The 26,531-nt window shown below is 35.3% G+C and overlaps 1 protein-coding gene and 1 long non-coding RNA gene across 8 annotated transcripts in view; one reads left to right on the forward strand and one right to left on the reverse strand.

The window, feature by feature from the left end:
- Positions 1–5,513: 5,513 nt before the first annotated feature.
- LOC118762777 lies at positions 5,514–12,906 on the reverse strand. Its single transcript, XR_004998531.1, has 2 exons — positions 8,546–12,906; positions 5,514–6,260 (listed from the first exon to the last, which is right to left on the reverse strand). It is a non-coding gene; the product is annotated as an uncharacterized LOC118762777 (long non-coding RNA).
- A 7,697-nt stretch (positions 12,907–20,603) lies between these two features.
- LOC115213853 (cAMP-responsive element modulator) overlaps positions 20,604–26,531 on the forward strand; it is a 95,898-nt gene continuing 89,970 nt past the window's right edge. For 2 of the 7 annotated variants that reach the window (XM_029782795.2, XM_029782820.2), the window contains exon 1: positions 20,771–20,902. Coding sequence is in view for 1 of the 7 variants with exons in the window: in XM_029782828.2 (XP_029638688.1) it covers positions 20,797–20,906 (110 nt within the window). In the remaining 6 variants the exon portion in view is untranslated. Of the gene's footprint in view, positions 20,907–26,531 lie in introns of all 7 variants that reach the window. The other 5 variants (XM_036501680.1, XM_029782812.2, XM_029782828.2 and 2 more) reach the window with 4 other exon arrangements.

The following is a 26,531-nucleotide window of genomic DNA, read 5'->3' on the forward strand; positions in this document are numbered from 1 at the left end:
TTGTTACTGCATTAGCTATATCAGTCATTTCTACTATCATAATTTGGCTGTATTTGGTGCTTTTCATTGCAGTTTACATCTCCTTTGTAGGTATTTATATGTGTATGTTTGTTAGATCTTGTAGGTGGGTTACATATATATGTAAAGGTAAAATCCAAGGATCATTTGGGTAATTACTACTTCCAAGGTCTGCTAGCTATGAAACATTTGTAGCTTGCGTTTTATCTACTCCATTTCCTAATTTTTGGATATATATATATATATTTATTATTCATCATTATTTATTTTTATTTTAGAAAAATTGAGGCATGTCTTTGACAATTCTGGAGGATACTGAACTTATTTTTTGGCACACTCTGTATATATGAAATCGTTACTATTTTAGCATCAACTTTTCCATGCTGTCATGGGTTGGATGGATTTTTTTGAGAGCTTTTCAACAACTAGATGCACTTCCCGTCATCCTTCATTTGTTTCCAGGCAATATAATTTCCATGGCCAGGCATTAGAAACAAAGAACACTGCTTGCTTGACAGTGGCACTTGTTTACAACTATCATGTGAAGTTAAGGCAAGAGTAAACACAAACACATGCATAAATACATGTATATCTATACATACATGCCAGGCTTCTTTCAGTTTCTGTCTATCAAATCCACTCACAAGGCTTTGATTGGTGCAAAGCTATGATAGAAGATACTTGTCCAAGGTGCTGCACAGTGAGACTGAACCTGAGACCACACGGTTGGGAAGCAAGCTTCTTAAACACAAAGTCATGCCAGAGTCTATATATGTGTGTGAATGTGTATGACAATTATGAATGTTTCCATAGTTTGCCTCAGGCAGATTTCTGATGGCCAACCTGAAGTTGTAGAAAACACTTGCTCAGGGCACTGAGATGCTGAAAAGTTCCTGGTTTTGGGTAAAATAAAAATACAGGAGGATCAGTTAATTATGATTTTATTCAACATATTCCCCCACTTATTGTAGCAGTCCTTCAGTTTTACTAATCCCTGTAAAAGAACTCAGAAGGCTGGACCTTTCACGATTCCCTTTAAGCTAGGAACTTTTCGGCAGGACCTCATATATAGTGAAATTAAACTTGAAACCTTGTGGTCACAAAGTGAACTTAATTGCATAATCATGCCTCCATCTATACAAGCAATGGTGTGGCTTTGCTTAACATGAACATGGTCCCAAATTCAGTCCCACTGCATAACATCTTGAAAAAGTGTCATCTGCTAGAGCCATGGGCTGACTAAAGCCTTATGAGTGGATTTGGTGGATAGAAAGAAGCCCTTCATAATCATCTTTTAATGTCCATTTTCCATACTGGCATGGGTTGGATGGTTTGATAAGAGCTGGCAAGCTGCACCAGGTTCCAGTCTGATTTGGTTTTGTTTCTACAGCTGTATGCTCCTCCTAATGCCAACCACTTTACAGTATGCTGAGTGATATTAACATGGCACCAGCATAGGACTCTTGTAGGCCTATCCTCTTCACCAAGGGATGCAGCTTTAACACTTCTGTTGTGGAGGATGGGTCTTCTTGAGTACAGCAAGGTGCCAGTGTGTGTTTTATGGTCTCTGCCTTGACATTGTGTGATAGTTGTAATCGAAAGTCACCTTTATTTTCAATCTTCTGTGAAAATATATCAGGCCATGAAGAAATATTACTATTCTTGGAAACATGGGAGGGTTGGTGACAAAAAGGGTATCTGGCTGTAGCAAAACCACCTCAACAAATTCTATCCAACTCAAGCAAGCATGGAAAAGTGGATGTTAAATTGATGATGGTGACTGTGATGTGTATTAAAGGCAGCAAGATGGCAGAATTGTTTGTATATCAACAAAATACTTTTGTTTTTTAATGTTCTGAAGTCAAAATCCACTGAGGCTGACTTTTATCTTTCATCATTTCGAGGTTGATAAAATAAATACCAGTTGAGCAATTAATACTTCCCTTCAAATTGCTGGCCTTATGCCAAAATTTGAAACCATAAAATGTGATGTATATGTATATAGTAGAGATTACTTCTGGTGTGTTATTTGTTGTTTTGCTAACCAAGTTCTATCCACATTTGTAGATGAGTGGAGATGGTTAAATCGACCGATATGTACTGGTAGTTATTTTATAGACATTTGAGGACTTAAATGCAAAGTTAGATCCATCTGGAATTTGAACTAAAGATGTAAATGGCTAGAATGAAACATTGTTTCTTTTTGTAGCACAAATGCTGCATTAAGTCAGTATTACAAATGAGCTAGCCCATAAAGAAAGTCTTTAAGCCAAGGTCATCCTGTCCTATTTTCAGAAAAAGCATACTTAGACTACATTATCTACTGTAGAGTTACTTCCAGCAAGTTCAATTACCATGGAGAGGTATATTTGTCATATAACAATTTACTGCCAATTAAAGGACTTCAGTATATACTGGTACTTTCAGCAGAATTTGCAATCAGATTATAGAGTTTACAGTTACTATTATTTAATTTGTTACCATTGTTTTGCTCTATTTCAACAAGATGAGATTAACTTCTTCCCACATAAGAACAAGGCCACAGATTTATAATTGCTGTGATACATATGCATTGATGGTTGATATTGACATAAATTGAAATAACTTTGACCAAGAATTGAAACTAAATCACAAATTTCACATAGCATGAACTTTTAGGAGTCGACATTATTCTCTTAACCCTTTAGCATTTAAACTGGCTACATCCAGCCCAAATATTCTATCTGTTATATGTTCAAACCAGACAGACCTGGTCTCTCACACATACCTTACAATGTCATTCTTAAAATAAACAATCACATCACCGAAATCTCACGGCTACAAGATAATGCATTATTAATTCAGAACAACATGAATAAATAAGCATTACATTTGACAAAGTAATCTGAATGCTAAAGGGTTAATACTGCTGACAAGGCATAAAACACTATATAAAAAAAATCTTCTGCTCATCATAATTACTTTTGCCTTAGTGAAGGTGGAGGTATGTTTTCAGTCATGTTTGGACAAGATATCTCAAGAACCGCTGGATGGATTCGTATGAAAGTTTCAGGGATATCTGGCACAAAATGATTAGATTTTGGGATCAATCAGGTACCAGACAAGGATTCTGGAAAATTTTTCTGCTTTTTTTTTACTTAATTTTTGAGAGTGGTTGGGTTCATTTTTAGTATTCTCATTTTAAAAATCATCTCTGGCTAATCGTTGAGAGGACGTTAGTGTTGCTTTGGCAGAGGTTTGTGCTCTTATTTTATTTTAAAATAACAAGCAAAAATATGTTGCTAGAATTTAGCTTTCATATAGTGGTTAACATTAACCTTTTTTAGTTGAATTAACAGCATCGTTGCTGAATTCATATCTTTTACTTGTTTCAGTCAACTGATGGTGGCCATGCTGGAGTACCACCTTATTGGGTTTTAGTTAAAGAAATTATTCTTTTGTAAGCTTAGTATTTATTCTATTGGATTTATAGGGATGTAAATACACCAACACCAGTTGTCAAGCAATGATGGAGGAACAAATACAGATACAAATACACACAACAGACTTCTTTCAGTTTCTGTTTACCAAATCCATTCACAAGGCTTTGGTTAGCTCAAGGCAATAGTAGGAAGCACTTGCCCAAGGTACTATGCAGTGGGACTGAACCCAGAACCATGTAGTTGTGAAGCAAGCTTCTTTCCACACAGCCACACCTGCACCTAGTAATGTATTTTATGTTCATACCATGTATGAAGAACAAGCCAGCCTGTTAGGAGACAACATATTTTCAAGTTACATGGACTGGCTTAAAAGGAGTTAAGCATTTTGGCTGTGGACATAACAGCACAAGTGATGGAATTAATCTTGTTGGAACCATTGACCATCAAGTTAGTGGAGACTTAACCAAATTCTACAGTACCATTATTGTTAAGCTATTGCAAAAACATTTTTTAAGTTCAATACATAGAAAAACATATTTGTATGTTGAAAACCTAAGATATACCTTGGCTTAAGTTGTTCTTGATTATACATTGGGTTTTCAAAAATAATGTATAGAAAAATAAAAATCAAGTTAAGTCTTATTGCACTGTAGTTCCAATATCTACCGTTAGGTGTTGTTGTCACTCGTGATTTTCATGATAGTTTTGAATTCAGATTTGTTTAAGTCTATTTATCAGCTACTTTCTCATTCTCATGTGACTATTTTTTTCCCCCATGGCTCCTAAGAAAATTCATAGTGAAATAATTGCTATCTTCAAGCATTACTATATGAAGCATACACTGTGGGAAGCAAAAGCTGCAATTGATCTTGATGAATCCATCACACTTCATAACTTTTGGAAGAGATATATCTACAAGGCTATACAAAACATAGCAGCAGTATGGAATGTACAAAGCACGGCTATGAATGGTGTATGGAAGAAGCTATGCTTGCAATTCGTGAATGATTTTAGGGGGTTTGATAATGTTGTCATCAACAAAATGTTGGTGTCTACAAGCAAAGAACTGGAAATAGATTTGGAGGAGGAAGATTTCACAGATTTATTTGAAAAAGACAAGCAGCCCCTGATGAACGAGGATTTGATAGAGCTTCACGAGCAGCAAAATAAAGAAGTGGAAGCCAAATTTGAGCCACGTCACTTTACCATTAATAAAATGCAGCAAGTATTTGCATATGTCAAAAAAAGTCTTTCTATGTTCAAGGATATGGATTCAAATGTTCAATGCTTTTCCAAGAGTATGGGGCTTGTCACAAAGCTTTTGCTTCTTATAATGTAATCTTTGAAAAAAAGAAGACAGTTCAAGGAACTCTCAACTGGTTTTTTAAGCACATTGAACAAGAACAGCCAGAGTCAGCTGTTGATGTTTATGATCCAGAACCACCTACATCCGTGATGTAAATCACTAAATTGTATGTACGTATTGATAAATTTAAAATAATTAATTTTTTTTATTATTGCAGAATAATAATAATTACTGAATTTGTTTTTTAAGCTGAAAAAAGGCTATTATTTTACCATGTCTTATTGCAAACCGCAAAGCACCGCCAAATTGTATTTGTAAATTTAGATTACGTTTTCTTCTACTGTACTGTATTAAAAAATAAAAATTATATGTTTGTAAGCTTAAAATAGGTTTTTATTAACCATGTATTATCAAAATGTGTTCATAAATAAAGTACAGAACAGGGAAAGGTTATTATTGGTTTAGCTTAGAGACAAGTTAATTCGACTTAAGTACATGTCTCCTGGAACCAGTCAATGACGTAGGGTGAAGTATGCCTGTATATGGTAAGAAAAGAACATTAAAACAGTAGGGTAAAAACTGGGTTTATTACAAAATTTCCACAAGTCACATGACAGGTAGTGAATTGATCCGTTGCAAATTAATTGGTTTGTCCTCAGGATTCATGCAATCTATCATATACCTTTGCTGTAAAGGACCAGGAGAATATGCACTTAAATGAAAAACAATTGATACAAATAATAACAAAGAAAAGAAAGAATGACTTCTTCATAGATATATTTATTTGAAAATTCATACAGATAGTAAATTGATATTAAAATATCTTCAAAAAAGGAGAAGAAATATGGAGTCAGTGCCAAATATGAATCAAATTTATTGTTTATTCCAATTGTATTTACCCATTGATATTATTCTTGTTGGGAACAACCTTCTTTTTGGTAAGTATTAATAGTGTATAAATTGATTTGTTCATTTGGCACAAGGCCATGTTTGCAAGATAAGTGAATGAATGAGTGAAGGAGCATGCTTTGATTTACCATGAAGGTAAATGGTACAATTATTGGAATTCAAAACTGAGAAACATACAACAGCATCTAATCTGACAGTCTGCTTGTTTTCCATTCCCTCATTTTACATGTAGAGTGCATAATTAATATCGTTAACCTTTTTTATTTTATCACCATCTCCTTGTACATAAAAACAAATCTTTATAAAGATGTAAAGGGTGTCTAAAAGAAAAGTAAACATACTTCAAATGTTTAATAGAATATCTATTAAGATATATCTGTGATTTATAGTTCAAATTAAAAAAAAGAACAAACATGTTGAGTCATCACAAGTCTTCAAACTGATGGTCATTCTAGTAATGACACTGCTGACAAAACAGGCCAATGGAATGGCAAACATTATAAATTATTTCAATTAGCACTTGGGTGCCTTCTCTTTACATGTCTACTTACATTTCATTGATTGTTGTTGGTTTTGAGCAATAAACTTTATGATTAGCTGTCTCCCTAAATGTAAGTTCACTGGAATGAGACCTGCTGAGTGCAGGAGAGTGAGAGAGGTGGGAGGAGGAATTCGACATCCATTTGTTCAGAATATTTTCATTAAGACAGGCCCTTACATCACAGTGATGGTAGAGCAATGTTCTCTCTTATAAATAAAACTTAACCACCCAACACCCTTCTAATACATGGTATGACTGACTCTTACAATGAATTCAACAAAACGTCACCAAGCACAATGTTATCAAAAAGGAACAGTCCAGTTTAGCTTAACACTGACAACCAGCAAATCCCTGGGAAGTTCACCTATCTCTCCATAACATGTACACTGGGTGAAAAAAAAAAAACAAACCTACCCAGACAAATAGTGCTGTACCAAACTGAATAGAGTATGCTGATTCCGAATCTGAACCTAGAATTGCTGTAACACATCAGGATTTTGAGTTATGTGCATAATTATTATAATATAATGGTATGTAAGTATATTTATGTTAAGGGAATACTCACTTTATTTTTGATATGCTCACCTCAGAAATGTTTGAGACACTTGCTCTTGCACTTAAGTGTTGTATTGGTCTCCTGTTGTAGGAACCAGCAATAGTCATTCATCATGTGTGAATTGAACTGGCCTTGATACCTTCTTTCCATCTTAGATATGTCCTGGTTGAACCTCTCACCAAGCTCATCACTAACAACACCAAGATTTATTAGAAAAAAATTGAGATGAGAATGCAAGAAATGCATTTTAAGGAACACTCAGTACCCCATTCTTTCATATGATGTCAGCATATTGTTTATTAAATCAGCATAATTTTCAAGAAAGTTCTGTACAGCTAACACAAATGAATCCCATGCCATCAACTCAACTGGATTCAGTTTACCTCTGAATTTGCTATCAGACATCAATTCTCTGATCTCAAGTCCAATAAAAATGCCCGATTTCAGTTTTGTGTCACTTTTCTCTGCACCAAATTTTACTTTCAGGTACTGAAAGCCACAACCATCATGCGTCATTGCTTTTTAAAAGTTTTTCATGAGGCCAAGTTTGATGTGAAGGGGTGGAAGGATAATTATTAGTGACCCAGTCACAAAATTCAATTCTATAGTCAGGAGAGTATGGTCTAATGTTGGAATAAAACTCTCTTGAACAGTTCCTTTCATTGTGAACTGTGTCTAAGGTAAACAATGATTTGTTTTAAATTCTTTTTAAAAACATCTCCACATTTCCAATAACAGTATGCTTTCTTAGAGCTTGTTATGTGCACCTTCAGAATAAAACATCCAGCCCGGGTCACGGCCTTGGACGGAAGAAAGGTGTTCATCTACAAGCCTGGAGAAAAGGTGGGTGCTGACACCTACTACAAGATGCTGAGGTGTCATGTCTTGCTTGCCATGGCTCAAGGCCAACTACCTGGAGGGTAACTATGAGTGGACTCAAATATTTATAAATGACAACATCAGAAACAGAAGTATTAAGTGAGTTATAGGCTATAAATTTATGTAAATACAGTTTTGGGACATCTTGAAATAAGCCTAAATTAGAGAAAGCAATTCGGGTCTTACTGGAACCGAGAATGTTTCTAATAAGAAATAAACATCTCATCCTTAAGCTGTTGAAGTAATCGACCGTGTTTTCACATATCAGATTCTTGCCAGGCTTGCCTACAGGCATTCAACTTTTCATCATTCACCTTAATAAAACAAGTGATAGATTGACTGAAGGGGATGTTGATGATATGTATAAACTGTTACAGGCAAATGGTGTGTAACAGAATTCTAATACAAAGATACTAATAGTGGGGAAGAAGGACTAGAAGGGTGTTCAGTATAAGGTATGAAAGTTATGACTAAGTGAGCAGTGATGAAAGGCGAGCAAGTGTGTCTTCAAGATGGAAGGGAGATGAATTCCATCAAGATCAGAAAAGCAGAGACTGTGCAAAAAGATTTAGACAAGTGACACAGCTTGATAATAGGTCAGCATTATTATAACGTTTGCATATTTGTTTAGACCAACACAAGGAATGTTGATTACACCTACATTAGAAAAGTGACTGCTGCTTTTACACAACGCTAGGAAATTTGAATGGGTTAAAAGAAACTACACAACTGGATTTTTCTTAGGCTGTTCTTTTCTTCTAAAGATGGGATTTTGCGTCAGAAATATATCCTCTCAAGTCATCAGTGGTGAAAAGTGACTTAAAGACCAGGGCATTCAGTCAATGATGAGGTCGATCACCAAGGCAGAGAATGGGGTAGTGGAGCTTTACCACCGCCCTGGAAAATTATTCCACTCTTCCCTCTGTAAATGTGATATGAACTAATTTTAATGAGAGAAAATGCATTTCTACCAACAAGCCATGCTTTAGGCTTGTTAACCCTCTCCATTAATAATAATTTGGCAACACACTGGCCATGATGACCTTTATTGGTTACAAAAGATATCTGAGAAAAAATAGAAACCGTATATAATGAGATATTTAAAATTTATTTGTAAATCAGTTCAAATTTTCATTTCTTTTTGGCAAATTCATCAATCACTTTGCTATAGAATGTATCAGTACCACACACTAACTTCATCTTTTTCAAAAAGTTTGTGAATACCTCATAAAATTATTTACTTGCTTTAATGAATAAAATGATCTTTCACAGGAAGCAAATATAGCAGGTATGGTCAGAATCAGATGTAATAATTTTGTTATTCCAACTAGAGCTTGGTGTAGTTCAAGTTCCTGTATCATTTCATCCAGTAGTACTCTTTGAGCCATCAACTTGGCTGAAAAAGTTGAAATTTCTTTTAAAGTTTGAAAGAAAATTTGACATTCATGAATATTTGAAGCTGACTGTGAGAGCACTAAATTAAGTGAATGTGCATAACAATGTACAAATATGACATTCAAATGCCCAGCCATCACGCTTGCTCCATCATAAGCTTGCGCAATAAATTTTTGGCCATAGTTGAATTTATTAACAAATTTTCAAACTTCTGTCAATGATGCAACTCTTCTATCTTTGTTGACATTGACATATCCTAAAAACCTTTCTTGAGGCTTTTCTTTCTCATCAACAAATCGTAAAACACAATTGAGATCTCATTTGAAGGTCTGTAGTCTCATCAAACATAACAGCAACAAAGGTGGTTTTTTTTTTATCATTGCCTTAATTTCACCTTCAATTGTAGCATATATACAATTAATTATCTTGTTTTGAATATTATTTGAAAGTCCAGAAAATGTGCAGTTGGCATTTTCTCTCATGAAATCTAGATGCAATCTTAAACAACTATCGTATTCTGCTACTGCTTCACATATAGCCAGCAAATTGTCCTTATTGTTTGATTGTATTCTTGAAATGAAAATTCTTAATAAACAAAATTTCAATACAATGAATTAACCGTTTCAATATTTCATGATTTTTCTTGATTGATCTATTATGCAACTGAACTGAATTTGCTTTCACGTGATCGATTGTTGCATCAATTTGCTGTCGGCCAAAGGTTTTCAGAGCAATTATGGAATTCGGATGATTTTAAGATTTTTTGTGTCTTGTCAAATTGTTCAAATCACAGTAGCCGGTAGTTGTCCATGTGTTATTATGTTGACAAAATAACAGACATAGAAAACAGAATAAATTTGTTGAGAATGGGACATCCTATCATCCACTCATATTGTTCATAATACTTGGAATCAAAATAACGATGACATTCCTTACTGCTCACTTTGGCTTTGATTTTCAATTCAAGCTTTGGCATCTCTCTTCCAAGAAAGATAATATTCTTCTTCTCTTTGAAGCTTCTTGTTGCAAAAGGTCGGAAAAGTAAAGAGGAAACTGAGCTAAATGACTCTTTTGCCATCTTGTGGGTCAATGAAAATGCGAAAAATGTTACTGGGATATAATTTTTTAAAACAAATCGAAGCTTTATTCTAACAAAAAATTTGGGTGTTAGTTGACTTTTTTTACATAACCATTTTTAAAAGATTTTAAATATTTAAAATAAAATTTTAAAGCAAATGCCTCCAAATTTTTTCGGACTGCTCCCCACCCCCACAACCTACATTTCTAGCACCCTACCACTACAGAAACACAGACTTCTTTCTTCTGTGAATTTGACATAATTGTATTTCACAAATATAATTTAACCCATTTAACTCATTATTTTGCTGTTTTTGCAATATGAGAGAGTAAATTTACTATCTGTAACTACATTGTTTTCATATTTTTAATGTAATAGTTTTACATTGTGCAGGGGTATCAGTTTCTTGGCATCAGGTTGAAAGGTGCTGAGAAGTTGTCTCACATCCCTGTGTTCAATAATTTTCAGTCTGCTTTACTTCACTTAGAAAGAGGCTGGGCAGCTGCACTGAAGCCCCACTCTACTAAATATGATGTTGAGAAGACAATAAAGTACATCTAGACTTTGTTCCACAGTGCATGTAGCTGTCAGAAATGTCTAGTAAAAAATTATGGTATGATTCTTTGAACTTTAGCTTCATCTCAACGTCCTTTTAAAGTGAAACCAGTTCTTCCTCTATTATTTTTGTCTCCAGGCATGTTTCTGTGCATGTGAACAATACACTTAAAAGTCATCTTCACGTTTACTTTTTACCTTCTCTATTTCAGAGAGGTTAGGAAACTGGAAGAACTCACAGTAACTTATGTTATATTTGAATAACTCTAACTTGGAAAGGCATGTGGAGATGGGTGATTTTATTTTGACAAGATTTAACCAAATTTCTAATCGTAAATTAACTTCAATGAACTTTGTGAATATATCTGCTATTCATGTCATGCTTGATGTTTCTTAGTTCACAGAGAACAGAATTAGAGTTTTGGAATAATTCAATAACTGTTTTAAAAAGGGATTGCAATAGTGGGGAATTGAGAACACGTGTTATGATTTTATATACTGCCTTGATAACAGAGCTCAATGATTTCTTTCATCTACCACTTACGTTATTTATAACCAGATGTGCTGTAAACAACACTAAGCATAACTTTTTCAATAACTGATGAAGCACTGATGACAACCTGCTATTGATGGTGTCCCATCTATTGCACAAATAAGAATATTAATCTGAAGGATATTGTTCACTCTGAAAAAAATCTGAACAACATGAAATACCGACTTCCCTCTTGTATCCTTTTCTAGTTGTCTTACAAATAATAGCTCTTTGATGAAGCAAAAATAGGCAAGAAACACACTTTTGTTGCTTGACAAAAGGGATTCACCTAACTATAAGCTAATTTTGGTTGTACTAAGTATGTTGCATAACATATCTTCAATATTATAGAACTCTGTATTTTGGACCACTTATAACAGGCACTTTAAGAGAAAAAAAATTTTTGTACCTCTCCCTCTTCATTTTACTTTTCATGATTGAAATGTCGGAAGAAAACCTTTAAAAAAAAAAACCCGAGAAATTCTGATTTAAGCACCCCCATACAACACCCTCATAACATTTTGATTTTTTGATTTTTCAGAAAAGTTTTGCAAATTTGTGTTTTATGCATGGGAATTCATACAATTATGCAAAAAAAAAAAAGTGTGATTTAAAGGGTGATTTGGCTGTTATTTTTAGTACATCTCATGACCACCTGATCCCTTCCTCATTTCCTTGTCACTGACAGAGGTGCATCATCATTCCATTAAATGAGAAAAATATTGAAAAACATCAATACATGTCAGAGTGACAAAGAAACGAGGAAGGCATCATGTGGTTGTGAGATGCACTAAATTGCCCTTAAATCATACATAAAATTTTTTTTGTTTTTGTGTAATTAGATTTAAAGAATTGCAAAACTCTTCACATAGAACAAAAGACAAAGTACCAATTATGGAAGATATGAGGAATTTCTTACTTTTAGTATAAAACTAAAGACTCAAGAGAACCATCAAGCAAAATAAAATACTTCAAAGTCAACTTGTAGTTGTTAAAACTGAAATGATTTGTTCAGTGAAAGTAGTCAATCTCACTCTCCCTGTATATATGTGTGCATGCACACACACGTGTGTAAATGTATATATATATATATGAGGGGCAAAGGGTTTATGTATACTTTATCATTTTTCTAGGATAAATAAATTTTGTTGTCATGGATCAAGGTGCTTGTGTTAGGAGATTCAATTTTCTAGCAACATTTAAGCAGTAAGATGATGAGTTCTTATATAGAGTTAAAAACTCAGATATGTTGGTAATAATCATATAGTTCCCACTGGGAATTAAAATAGTGAAGCTGTTTTATTTTGCAGAAATCTTACCTTGCATCAATTACCCGTGAATGAAAAAAATCAAAACACAAAAACAAAGAAATTCTATAATTGGCTCATAGAACATGGTTGATATATTAGATCATAATGAGAATTTAATGAGAAACCATAAATACATCACTGCTTTCCCAACCTCTCTCTCTCTCACTATATATATATATATATCTTTTACTTGTTTCAATCATTAGATCATGGCCATGCTGGGGCACCACCTTGGAGAAGTTTTCGTCGAATGAATTGTCCCCAGTACTTACCTTATTATTTTAGGCCTGGTACTTATTCTACCAGTCTCTTTTTGCTGAGCTGCTAAGTTACGGGGATGTAAACACACCAGCACCAGTTGTCAAGCAGTGGTGGAGGACAAAGACACACACACACACATATGGGCTTCTTTCAGTTTCTGCTTTTGGTTGGCTTAAGATATAGTAGAAGACACTTGCCCAAGGTGCCATACAGGGACTGGACTCAGAACCATGTGGCTGGGAAGCAAGCTTCTTATCACACAGCCAATCCTGCAAGCACACACACACTAGTATGTGATACTCAACACATTTCATTGTAGTTATATGTATTATTTAATAGCAGTTGGACTTGGATCCATGCAATTTAAAGGACAGCAGGCTCATAGAACAAAACTAGCTTGTCAGGCATTGGAAATCTCCAAATGCCTGACAAGTTAGATTCGTTCCACAAGCCTATGAAACTTTAAGTTGCATGAAGCTGAGCGAAACTGTTTCCAAATAATATGTATATATAATTTATTTATTTATACACACTGACACATACATACACACATAGTTTATTCGATAAGTACCTGACTTAACACTGGACATATATCCTGACGCTATTTTTATAATAGAAAAAGCCTGTTAAATGTAGATGATTATAAAAATGTAAGTTTAATGTATTTTACTTTAAACAGATGATTTTTACAGATTTAAATGGAAATTGTAGACCATTGACGTATCATTAAGTATTTGGTATCTAGCCCAAAAAACAGAGGTAAAGCTCCATTGAATATACAGAGAAGATACTCCATCACATCTAACTGCAAAATATATTACCCAATAACAAAGTCATTCTGCAGTTCCTCTACCTGCCAGAAATAGCAGCCAAATTTTCCTAAAAATTAAAAGGATGCATTGGACAATGTAGTCCTAAATATATATATATATACAAAAATGATTGGATGGTCACAACTAGAATACTTATAGTTATTATAGCTAATCCAGGATTAAGCAAGAATACTATGACAGAATATTAGGCTATTCAAAGGTAGAAGAAAGTTTGTAACTGATGAAGAAAACCTGGCTGACTAAAAAAAAACTCAGGAAACTCCCAAGGATTCTTTAGCAAAAATTCTAGTAGAGGAGCAACAAATTAACTTCAGATTGATTTAATATTAGTGCTGGCACAGTTTATGTAAACTTAGATAAGTTTCAGCCAGCATTGGTAGGCCATGTCTAACTTAATAGCACCACCTGGAAAAGACATTTAAAGGTGTTTCATATGAGTCTTTCTTTGGGCACCATAGCACATTTGAGAAGCGAGGTATTATTTGCAGACATATATTGGTGGATAGGTGGTTAATCTGGAATTTGTTGGGGATATTCACCCAGGAACTATTTAAATATTAGTGTATCTTTTTCTTTTACTATGTGTCTTGGTATGATGATAAAGAGATATTTTGGTATAATGAGATAACAATGTTCGAACTGTTGTATTAGCAATTTACACACCTGGCAAGATGAAAAGGAAAATTACACACTGTAGAGTAGTTGACATTAGGAAGAGCATCCAGCTCTTGAAACCATGTCAAAGCAGTTATTGGAGCTTGGTACAGTCCTCTTGCTTTCCAACTACTGACATAGGTTGAACCATTCAACCCATGCTAGCATGGAAAATGGGCATTAAATGATGATGATAATGATGATGAAGTGCAGTCATTAAAACTCTACATCTCACAGGGAAGAACTGGACTAGAAACAGCCACAGATAAGCACTGATGCAATCAGTATGTTTTTCTTCATTATTAGGAGTAATTTTGCATGACAAAACTATTAATTTGAATGTAGACTACTGTAGAGAGTTACGAGCAAGTGTCAGGAGAAAAAGGATAACGTTCAGAGATGTACCATCCTATTTATATTGAAATATTTTGGCTGGTTCTGGAACACAGACTCACCAAAAATCACTTGTCTTCTTAATTAATTTTCTACTTACTAATGTGGATTGTGGATGGCAGAATGTCTCTTGATCAGTGGTTCTCAAACATTTTTTACCTATAAACCCCATTGATTACTATTTCATTCTGGCAGACCCCACCCCACCCCATAGACATTCGATGCTTAAAAACTAGTTTTATAGATAGATACATCTTCCAAAATTCCTATTTTGTTTATCACACATTCACTTGTCTAGACTGAACTTTGTAAAAGAAACCTAACTACTTCTTGCAATAAACACATCTAAACCAAAACTTTTTCACAAACCCTTAATATACTGTGAATCCTCAACTTACTATTTTGCTTGTATGGACACTTTGTGGTCATATGAGCCATTGTTGAGAACCAATGCTCTAGAACAACATGGTCAGAAACAACCGTTTAAACCAATAATAAACTAAATCTATGAATTTGTAACTAGAAACTGTTATTTCTAACAATAAAATGTATCACCAATCTCATCTACTCCAACCAAAGAGGAGATAATTGAACAAGATGATAAAGGTTTTCTTGGGTATGAAAAGATCTAATATTAAACTTTAAGAGAGAGAGAGAGAGAGAGAGACGGGGGGAAACTGACAATTTAAACATATGAAAATGAAAAGCAATTATTTTAAGATCTCATAAACTTGGTTGTTTGGTCAGCAATACAGTAGATGACTCAAAGAGTTGATGGAAAAAATTATATTTGACATTAGAAAAAACAAGTCAAGATCAATAAATTTAAGATAATTACTCTGAACTTACTGCTAATTTCATAAAGAATTTTCTTTTTAACTTACTCAAAAGATATTAAAAGTAAGTTATTGGGTGAACATAAGCAAAGAAAGAGACAACTTTGTAGTCAAAGTTTTGAAGAGCAGAAAGCCAAAAAGGTTTGAATTGAATTTGACTCTGCTGAAGCCATGCTTATTATGGTCACTGAAAGCAGAAAGACAATTAAGGACAAAATTCATAATTATTTAACTGTTTAGATGGCCATTCCAGGCCCAAATATTCTACATGTATAATGTTCAAACTGACCAAATTCAGTCTCTTACAACTACTATACAATGTCATTCTAAGAATACACTATCACATCATTGAAATCTACAGGTAGCAAGATAATGAATGATTAATTCAAACCAATTTGTATAAATAAACATTACATTTAACAGAATAATTTGAATGCTAAAGGGTTAAATCAATCAACATAAGGATCTGAGAAAATTCCCCTCTTTTCTATCTTAATTATGGTTTATCATTGCTTGGATTTTCAGGACTCATAGGGACAGTTACCCAGTTTCTATGGAGTATAAGTGACCAAGTATAACATTCCACCTGAATGGAAAACAAACTCTGTTGCAGAGTTACTAATTTACAGTTGAATGGACTAGAGCAATGTGAAATTAAAGTGTTTTTTCTCAAAAGCACAATGCATCACCTGGTCTGTGAATTGAAAACATGATCTTGCAATCATGAGTGCAACACTCCAACTGCTAGGTCATGTGTCTTCACTCCCTCTCTTAAGCATGAGAAATATCATCTTCAGCCCCACATTTGGTAAGACTGAAGATCAACCCAGGAGCACAGCTCAAGAACAATGACAAGAATGTTGTCTGGACTACTTCATTCAACTTAAATAACCAATGATATTCTACATTCAGTGGTTGTGTATCAGTGGACCTAAAGATATGTCAGAAAAGGAGTTCAGGTTAGAGTTGGGAGACAAAGGCAGGCAGTGAATAGGTATTGCTTACAGGGCATAATTATCTGAAGATAAAACGAAGATAGGAGAGTAAGCCATTTGATGCCGTGTGAGGCTCTGCTGAATTTTGAATCATTGTGTTCTAGACCATGGTTTTCTACTGCCATAATAGGCATTACCTGCAAACATGGGTCAACCAATCAGATTGACTTGTATGTAAACAAGTGGATTGAAATCTTCCTGCTAAATAGTCTAGTCATATTTTCTAGAAACCATATTGTCATAAGAAGCTGGCAAACTGAACCCTAGGCAGAGCCACCTAGAAGTCTTTACAAAGCCCTGTCACTCTACTCTGTAAAATGGCCTCTTACCCTCTTCTATGTTTCCTTACAGAATGATATCTGGCACTACATGGAACTAAATTATTCAGTTGCGTAGTAGATGCTTTCACTCTCTTTACTTGTTCTGCTGAGAATGACCTGAAGTGTAACTAGAAGCTATACCAGTGTTTTCATTCTGTCTGCTTTATCTCTTCTCAGTAACTATGAACTGTTTTCAATATTATTCAGTATATTATGCCACGAAAACTTGAACTTATTCCATTTTGATATCTCTTGAAGGCTGTTCTGCTTATTCAACTGTAATATATATATATATATATATATGTAAATGTTTCGGTTTAATAAAAATGTATGAGAATCACAGGAATATTAGAGTGGTAATTACGAATGTAACATGTAACTCACCCAATGTTATTTATCAATAACTATGTAACAACCCTAATACAACACTTTAAATGTAACTAATAGGCAATTGAAATTTCTTGATGTTTTAGTGTGGGGTTTTAATCATTAATTGTTTGTTGGTAGTTCACAATGTATGATGACAATGACCACACTAAGTGGCGTTTTCATGTATTTTCATTCTTCCATATTGTTTATAGTTACACCTGTACATGGATTTGGTAGAGGGAAACTGAAAGAAGCCTGCCACACTATATATATGTGTGTGTTTGCATGGCGACCAGTGTTGGTTTGTTTATGTCCCTGTAACTTAGCAGTTTGGAAAAGGGACCAATAGAATAAGTACCAGGCTTAAAAATAAAAAGTATTGGTGTTGTTTCATTTGATTAAAAATTCTTCAATGTGGAGCACCAGTATGGCCACAGTCTAATGACTGAAATAAGTAATAGGTAAAAAAATAAATAAAAAAGATAATAGTAATACAGCATGTTAGATAATACTATGAAAGTACTTCATAATCATTGAAGACAAAATAAGTAGAAAGAAAACTACTTCATGTAAGTGATGTGTGCACTTACAGCTTAAGGTTGATACCTTAAGGCCCTTTGTCACCAGCAGAGGTAGGAGCTCTCTGAACTTTGCCCAGGTTATTCTTATTCTAGCAGCTACACTCCCAGAGCATCCAGCCCTGCTATTGACTTGGTCACCTAGGTAACGGAAGCTATCAACTACTAGTTTTTCCTCCTGGCATGTGATGGAAGCTGTGTTCTGCACTTTCAGTGTTTATTGCCCCTGAGCATTTTCGACATACAAAAACTATCTTCCCAGTTAGCTTACACTGGGTACATCTTATGGAGTTTCTACCTATGCCTTTTCCACAGATCGAGTAGGGTCATCCACCTGAAGGGATTTGTGATTTGTCTGCCTTCCTACTTATTAAGACTTTGGTTTTTGCTAGATTGACTCTAAGGCCCTTCAATTCTAGACATTGCTTCCACACCTGAAACTTCTGAGGTTCTGATAGTGACTCAGCTATTAGAGCAAGGTCATCAGCATAGCGAAGCTCCCAGGGGTATCCTGTCTTGAATTCCTCTGTTATTGCTTGGAGGACTGATCCTTGGTGGATCCCTACCCCTACCTGGAATTCTTCACTATACTTGTTGCCAACCCTCACCTTACTGACAGCATCTCTGTACAAGGCTGGTACAGCTCTCACAAACCACTCGTCTATCTCTAGTTTCTACATTGACCATCAGATAAAGGATTGGGGGACCCTGTCAACAGAAGCCAGGTACAGATGTTTATCTTTGGCTAGGTATTTGTCCTACAGCTGTCTTACCAGAAATATAGCATCAGTGGTGCTTTTCCCTAGCGCAAACCCAAACTGCATCTCGTCTAAATTGACTCTCTCCCTAATTAGTTGGGCTATGACCCTCTCCATGACTTTCATTACCTGATCCAACAACTTGATATCTCTATAATTATTCGTATCTAATGCATCACCTTTACCTTGTATTAAAAATCGACGATACCTTTGGGAAAATAGGCAACTCCCGCCCCAACAAATTAGATGTTTAGAAAATCTAGCTTTTCAATGCCGTAAATCTTTTCGTTAATCTTCATTTAGGGACATTATCTAAGATTATCTTTAACGTAACGTGCAAACTCGTTGATGACATGGATTGTCGCTTAAGCCAATGAAATTTCATCTGCACTGACTACGCAGTTTATATTATCGATATCGCATGGAACATTCCTAGCACGTGGAATGTGATATCATTTGGATAACTCTACTACGAATAGAATGTATAAACATCAGGCATCTCTGAAGGTTTGAAAAAGCTGAGTGATATTTATTTAGTCAAGTTGTGCGCTTCGCCAGGTCTTGCGGCTCGCGGAAGTAGGTGTTTAATAAGGAGATAACAAAAACAAATACTTCGTGAAGTTTTCAATAGAAATTCCACTGAATAAATATGAAATCTTAACAAAAAAAACAACAACAACAATATGATGAGTAAATATGTGACAAGGGAGAAGAAGGAAAGAGATAAGGAGAAAAACAGTGGGAGGGAGATACGAAGGAAAGAGAGAGTTGGAATATATGAAAAAAGATAGAAAAATGAATAAAGGGGAGGAATAATGAGAGAGAGGACAGAGAATAAGTGGTAGCCATTTGTTGAAATAGGAACTACTTTAGTACTATAGATGTGTGTGAATATGTATTGAATAAAAAGATAGAATTTGTAATTGAGTTTTAAAATATAACTATGTATCTGTGTGTATAAAATATATATATGTGTGTATAAAAAAATATATATATATATGTATGTGTACATACATATATATATATATGTATGTGTGTGTATAAATCTGAGTGTGTTTACTTTCAGTTGCATTAATTAAAGAGACTAGACCCTGAATTGTCAATAATTATAGTCAGAAGTGAAAGTTTTATGATATACGGGCGTTAACGGAAAATAGTTCGTTAAGTTAAATACAAGGAAGATCCATCAGTTTTGTGGGGGGAAATTTAGAGTATTTACAAAACCAGCATCGCGAATTTAAAACATTTTGAACCAGGAAGTAAAATGTAAGCTTAGCAAGGAAAGTGGGGTCGACACAGCTTCCACTCACTATTGAAACTTCTTTGCTGTCACTAATGCCCTTGAGAGAGAGAGAGAAAAAAAAAAAAAAACGAATGTCATGACAACCTTAAACCCCTTCTATTCTGTATAAACCTCATTTTGTGAACGTAAGAGCAAAGAATTGATTTACTATAGAAAATAATTACTGTGAGTGAAAAAAAGAAAGCGACTTCTGCTATTGAATTTGCAATGAAATATTAACGAGATGGAGATCATTAAATTTTTAGTAGTGTTTAGCCGTAGGTAAACTTTGAGTGAAGGCATTCCATCCCCTCCTTTTTACAGGTATATAGGACTACATTAATTAATGTGTCGTCCTGTCCTTGTATAAGATAGTAAGGCATGATTAGGAGATTTGGCTATTATTTCTTGCAAGTTGAATGACACCGACTCCCTCGTTGGGTCGCATAATCACGACAGGGTGTCAGTTTCTCTGACTTGTTCACACCCAACTTAATAACATACATACACATGCGCGCATATATATTGTCAGAACGATGAAACTATTTATACAGATAGTTCTGTAATATTACTTATAAGAAAAAAAATAATGATGCCAGAGTGAAAAAAAAAAGGGTTCATAAGTGAAACAATTTCTAAATACCTGAGAAGGGAGGGAGGAGGGAAGATAGAGAGATTAGATGAAGCTTCAAGATAAATAGTTCTTTGGCTTGACTGACGTCATCGTTTATTGAGTTTGATGTAGCAGTGTCGTCATGAGTAAGAAATACGTAGGAGTGTTTTACAGCTCTCCGCGTAGTAATAACTATTAGAGGAGGTGAAACACTTCAACAACCACAGCACAAATTTGGTGTACATACGCGTTGCTGTGTTTTTTTTTATATCTCTTCCTTCTCCACAGCGATACGAGAGAAAAAGGGAGAAGCATCATAGTTGGAGAGAGGAGTGAAAGCAAAAAGATAGAGGGGGAGAGAGAGAGTAAGAGGAAGAAAAGAGGGGGAGGAGGATTGAGTTGTATGGCGGCGTTGTGCTGTGACGCTGTAGTTGACGTGGCCACTACGTATTCTGCTAATTTATCCACTCCGATTGCGGCAAAGTTGGTGACGAAAAGTACGTTAACTGGTAAGTAAGTACTCAGATTGAACTAAAACCCAATGCACCGCCACCACCACGATCACACAGAATAAACAGACCGTCAGAATAATATGAGATTACACGCGGTCGATTTCCTTCTTCCATAATATATACATCCATCGTATAACCTAAAAAAAAAATCTTAAATATTTTAACCTAAATCTAAAAGTCAGGATTTTCATACGACTACCAAAACCCACCGAAAAGAAAACCAAAATATTAGATTATTATCTGTATATCTAAAAGAAATTGTATAAAATATGAAATCTTCGAAAAACCTGTTTCCTTTGCTCGTCTTGTGTTGGCTTAGCAATGTTGAAGCAGCGGAAGGGTGTTCGACATGGAGACCAGTTGGCTGTCGGGCTTTTAATGGAAACTGATGACAGGCCAGCTATTTGCCTCTGACGAAGTCGACAGAAACTGTCGACGTCTTCGACCGTTTTTGTTGATAGTATTGCTGTTATCATCACCACCACTATCATCATTATTATTCTTTATTCTTATAGTGCTGCTGCTGTTATAATTATTATTGTTGTTCTTGTTATTACTATACATTATCGTTATTATTGTCGTCGGTGTTAGTTTTGTTATGAATTATTAGAAGCCATTATTATTATTACTATATCACTGTTGTTAGCATTACAACCCACGGCACAGGTTGTCTTCTTGTTGGCGATTTCTTTACATTATATTATATTATTATTTATTTTACGTCTCTGCTTCCTTACATTTGTTTGTATTGGTTGCTAATGTGGAGTCAATGCAATCAAATATCATCTCCTGGCTGAACAAAATAACAACCCAGCATCTATGAAAATATCCTTACCAACTTATTAACATTTCAGAATAGTTGTTTCCTTTTCTTTTTTTTGCGCATATTCTTTTAATTCAGTGTCTTTTTTTCCCCTCACAAACTGATTGTATCCAATACTATGTCTAATATATGTATGTATTTATATGTGTATGCAGTCTGCATACATGGTGTGTATATTTTATCGGTGTGTTTTTACTTTCCCTTACTGATGGTATGTTAAACTAATACATTTCCAGTCATCACATCTGTTAATCTCCAACCAGTTGCTGTCGTAATTCTTTCTATTATTCAGAATATCATTATGTTGTTGATAGTATATATATATATATATATATAATGCAACAACAAAAACAGGCGAAAAGGAATTGTAAATTACCACTAAACTTTTCTTCCATTAAACCTAAAAGCCCTTATGTGTGTGATGACCCTCTCTGCTTGTTTAGTGGCCTCAATACTTTCATCATGGCTTTTCTAAATTAATTTTTCTCAAACCTAGATTAGTTCTGAACTGATGGATCTTAGGTTATTTGAGATTACTAGGAGATTCTGCAATGGGGGCTCTCTCTTTTACCTATTCTCATACCTTCTTTCATCTCTCTATCTACCTATTATCTGTCTGGATCTCTGCTTCAATGGTTATACATCGTCGTTGTTCGATCAGGTGAATTATTGAATTCGTAAAAGCGACCTAGGATTGCTTAGACATTAGTATCCTTAATTCTCAGGTAGAATTAGCCTGACGAAGCTGGCCCTTTCAGTTAGTGGTACAGTCCATTCGACTTCTGCGGTTGGTGTACCTAGTTTTCATTCACAAGTCTTAGGTGAACTTTAGATCATGGTAAGAGACACATGCTGACTATGTCACGTAATGAGATCGACTGTGAGACCCACTGCGAAGCGAACTTCTCAACCATCTCGGTCATCTCTGTGCCTATCTTACCAATTGGGAAACCTCTATGCGGGTCGTGCGACCTGCAAGAAATGGAATCCAGGTCTCCTTCCACTCGGACTCTGCTGTTTCAAATTAGGAAGGACACGTTGTATAGTGGAAAAGAAAAAAAAGTGGCTCTTGCTAAATTACCAGCAAGCGCAATCTTATGAATTAACAGCTGAGTGTTTATGTAAATACTATCAATATATATGTATTGTGGCATATATTTCAGTAACGTGTTGACGAAGGTAGAAGCTCAGGAATGCCCGAGTAAACACGCCAAACACAAACATCTCTGTCTGTCTACATTTCTGGAGACCTTCAACAAACTGTTTATCTGAAGAACGCAGTTTCGTGTGGGATCAAATATAATCAGTATTTTGGGGGCATTTAATACCTGTAAAGCTAAAGTGATGTCTTTTAATGGGGATTATTATTATTAGCCAGTGTTTTGTCTCCCTCTTTTTAAAATAAAAAATAAGAAATCCGTCAGATAACACTTTCTGAAATTTGAATTTTTTTTTTTCAATTTTCGGATCAGACCTGATCGAACATAGTTAATGGTCAAAGCTCATGACGTTACAACCACGACCATTTCTTTCTTTTTTTTTTTTAAATGGTAGGGTATGAGTTGAAGGCAGTTTGGCTGTTATTTCTAACAGGTCGAATGACCGTATTGGGTTCTCCTTCGTTGGCTGGTGATGTGTGTTGATATGAAAAGTAGTCTGTGACTGATATATTTTAATGGCAGTGGAGTACAGCTTACTGTGTAGTGTGTATCTTGTTTGTGTTCACGTGTATAACTTGGAAAATTTCATGCATAGACTTTGTATATATATATATATTTTATTCTTTTAATGGTTTCAGTCATAGGACTGCGGCCTTACATACACGCTCGCACACACATATGTGGCATACCTACATATATAATGGATATATATATATCGTATATAATGTGCATTAATGTATAACCTATAACAGATATTTTCTCTATCTATATAATGTATGCCAATGATATAGCTGATGATTGTGTAGTTAACCGTGGACACCGAAGGTAGTTCTAACTACAAGTTGACAGGGTGACTCAGTCAACGTTAAATGTTGTGATCGTAGGAGGGAAGCGAAACCAAGACGTGGGTGTGCGGTGTTGGTAACGTGAGTCATAACGTGTGTGCGTGTAGAGAGAGAGAGAGAGAGAGAGAAACCTAAAGGATTCTGAGTCAGCATTGAAAATATTAAATTGTGAGAGAAAAACGGACAAATTAAGAAATTTCTCAGCTCTACACACCTGAAAAGAATATTGTACACAACAGATCGATTTAATTTCTGTTGTCCTCTGAGTGCTTTAATCTGCCGGTTCTACTTGATAAATTTTACTTAAGTCGAGTCGAACACATCATGTGTAGTTATCTGATGGGTTGTAAATTTATCATCATTTAAAAAGGTTCTCATGTCTCTGTGAAGAAGATGCTCATCCATTTTACGAACTTTACAGCGTATTTTTTTCACCTCATAGGTCAGCGTGTTTATACATCTATCGGTGCTGATACAAACCGGCCACTGAACTAGTAATGGGGCGGGTGGTAGGTATGTAGGGTAGCAATTACTGTGTTGTTACGTTTTCGACAGTTTCTAGCGTGTCATTTCGAGGGCTGAACTTAACGGCTGTGTGAGTTGCTTAAACTTAAGCCGCTAAATTTGAAATACCAGTCAGACTGCTGTTAACAGGTGGACACAGCAGTCTATAAGTAGACACATAAGAGTGGGACAAGCGGCGATAGCTTTTTAAATCTTCTTGATCATCATTGTTATGATGCAAGATGGTATTTGACGCTTTCCACTTTGAGGCTATTTTACCCTTTTTTAGATGGCGATTGAACAAGGCTTTTCAACAGCTCTTCCCCTTTGCATCTTAACATCTTTAGTGTAAAGCCATCTTTCCCAGGAACTTTCTTTTCATCAGTTTGAAAGCATTTTCAATTTCACTGATCATATTAGGTGAAATGTCCAACATTTGTGGTTGTGGGGGACCGAGCTTCACTGATGATTTAAAAAGGTCGGTGTGGCAGGTTTGGCGGAGGTAAAGAATATGTACACCACCCTTTTTTGGCGTAATAAAAAACGTCACCCTAACCTCCGGATGTACGTAATCTTTACTTTCATCGCAGGTTTTACACCTCCTCCATCTCCCTTTGTCTGTCATCCTGCGCCCATCCTTGTTCTTAAGCATCATTACCTCCGACCTATAGAGTACCAACCTTCTGCATATTTTAAAACTTTTCCTTTCCTCTGCAACTTGCATCAATTGCTTCAGTCTGTGAATCACGAAGGCATTTTTTTAGATATTGTCTGATCGCTTTGCAGAGAATGAAATTACTCGAGGTGATCTTCCGTCAGGCTCCCGCTGGCTTGCAAGTTTTGCTTTCCATATTCAGTTTTTAAATTTCTGGACTAGCAAATTGTAGTCCTCATCGAGCTCCCAAATCTCCTTCTTGATAGCTTCCTGTAACTGCATCACATCAAAGACCTTGACGCGTTGATTCTTCATTGAGGTGTGCAGAGCCTTTTTCTCTCTGATTTCATTATCATGATCTTTGTGTTGAATGGCGCTACTACTGAGACGTCTTGCAGTATGCGCCTTTTATCGACCAAGATATTGTCAATTTCATTTTTCTGTTGAGCTTTTAGGGTTATCCATGTCCATTCCCTTCCAGGTTGATTCCTGGAAGCTGTTCCCAATGTAGTCTTTTTGTTTCTATCATGGTCACCAAAAGTTCTCTTTTGTTTCAGCATATATGCGTGTGTGTGTGTGTATATATATATATATATATATATATATATATATATATATAAATATTTATATGTATATAATATGTATATAAATATTTGCGTGTGTGTGTATGTATGTATGTGTATATGTATTATGTGTTTGTATGCGTGTGTGTGTGTATATATATATATATATATATGTATATAAATATTTGCGTGTGTGTATGTATGTATGTATGTGTATATGTATTATGTGTTTGTATGTATGTATAATCAGTGGCACATGGTGGTTGTTGTATTGGGTGTGCTGCCACACCCATTGCTCCCAAATTTCAAGCAGGGATATAACAAAAATTTTCCATTGAGATTTGTGATTAAATTAATGAGCAAGGTTAATATTAGGTTGTCCCAAAAGTTCGTAAACACTTGCGAAAATTGAATTTTTACTCGCCAAGTACTAACAGAAACAACAAAAATTATTCCTCAAAATAAAGACCATTATTTTCCAAGACTTTCTACGAACTTTTGGGACAACCTTATATTTATAATGAATTTACCATTTTCAATGCATGTGCAGCACACACCTAACACATCATCATCATTGTTCGACCGTGGTCGAGACAATGAAATTTACCATGCTACGCCAGACTTCACGGTCCATCATGGCATTATGGAGGTCCTGTTGCTGGATGCCTGTATCCCTGGAGATTACATCAGGGTAGGAGAGTGTGCGCCCTCTGGTATTGCGAGTAGATGGCTTCCAGAGGAGAAGAGTAGAAATTACTCCTTTTTCAGCTCTACAACAATGTCCAGCAAACTGGACTCTCCTACCTTTCACAAGAGATGACACAGGTGGTAGTTTCCTAGCACACCCGGAATATATGCCCCTGATATATATGTGTATATAAGAATGTGTGTATGTATATATATATATATATATATATATATATATATATATGATGGCCGTCCACTCGTGACTGAGGAAAACCATTGCCGACCTTCAGGAACATTGTGTGCTCTAGGACTAACTTATATTTTGCATTTGCGGCTCCGTTAGTGGCTAATGAGCCCTGCTCTTGACAAGCATACACGACTGCAAACAT

The sequence above is a fragment of the Octopus sinensis genome, linkage group LG1, assembly GCF_006345805.1.
Source record: "Octopus sinensis linkage group LG1, ASM634580v1, whole genome shotgun sequence".
Taxonomy (NCBI): domain Eukaryota; kingdom Metazoa; phylum Mollusca; class Cephalopoda; order Octopoda; family Octopodidae; genus Octopus; species Octopus sinensis.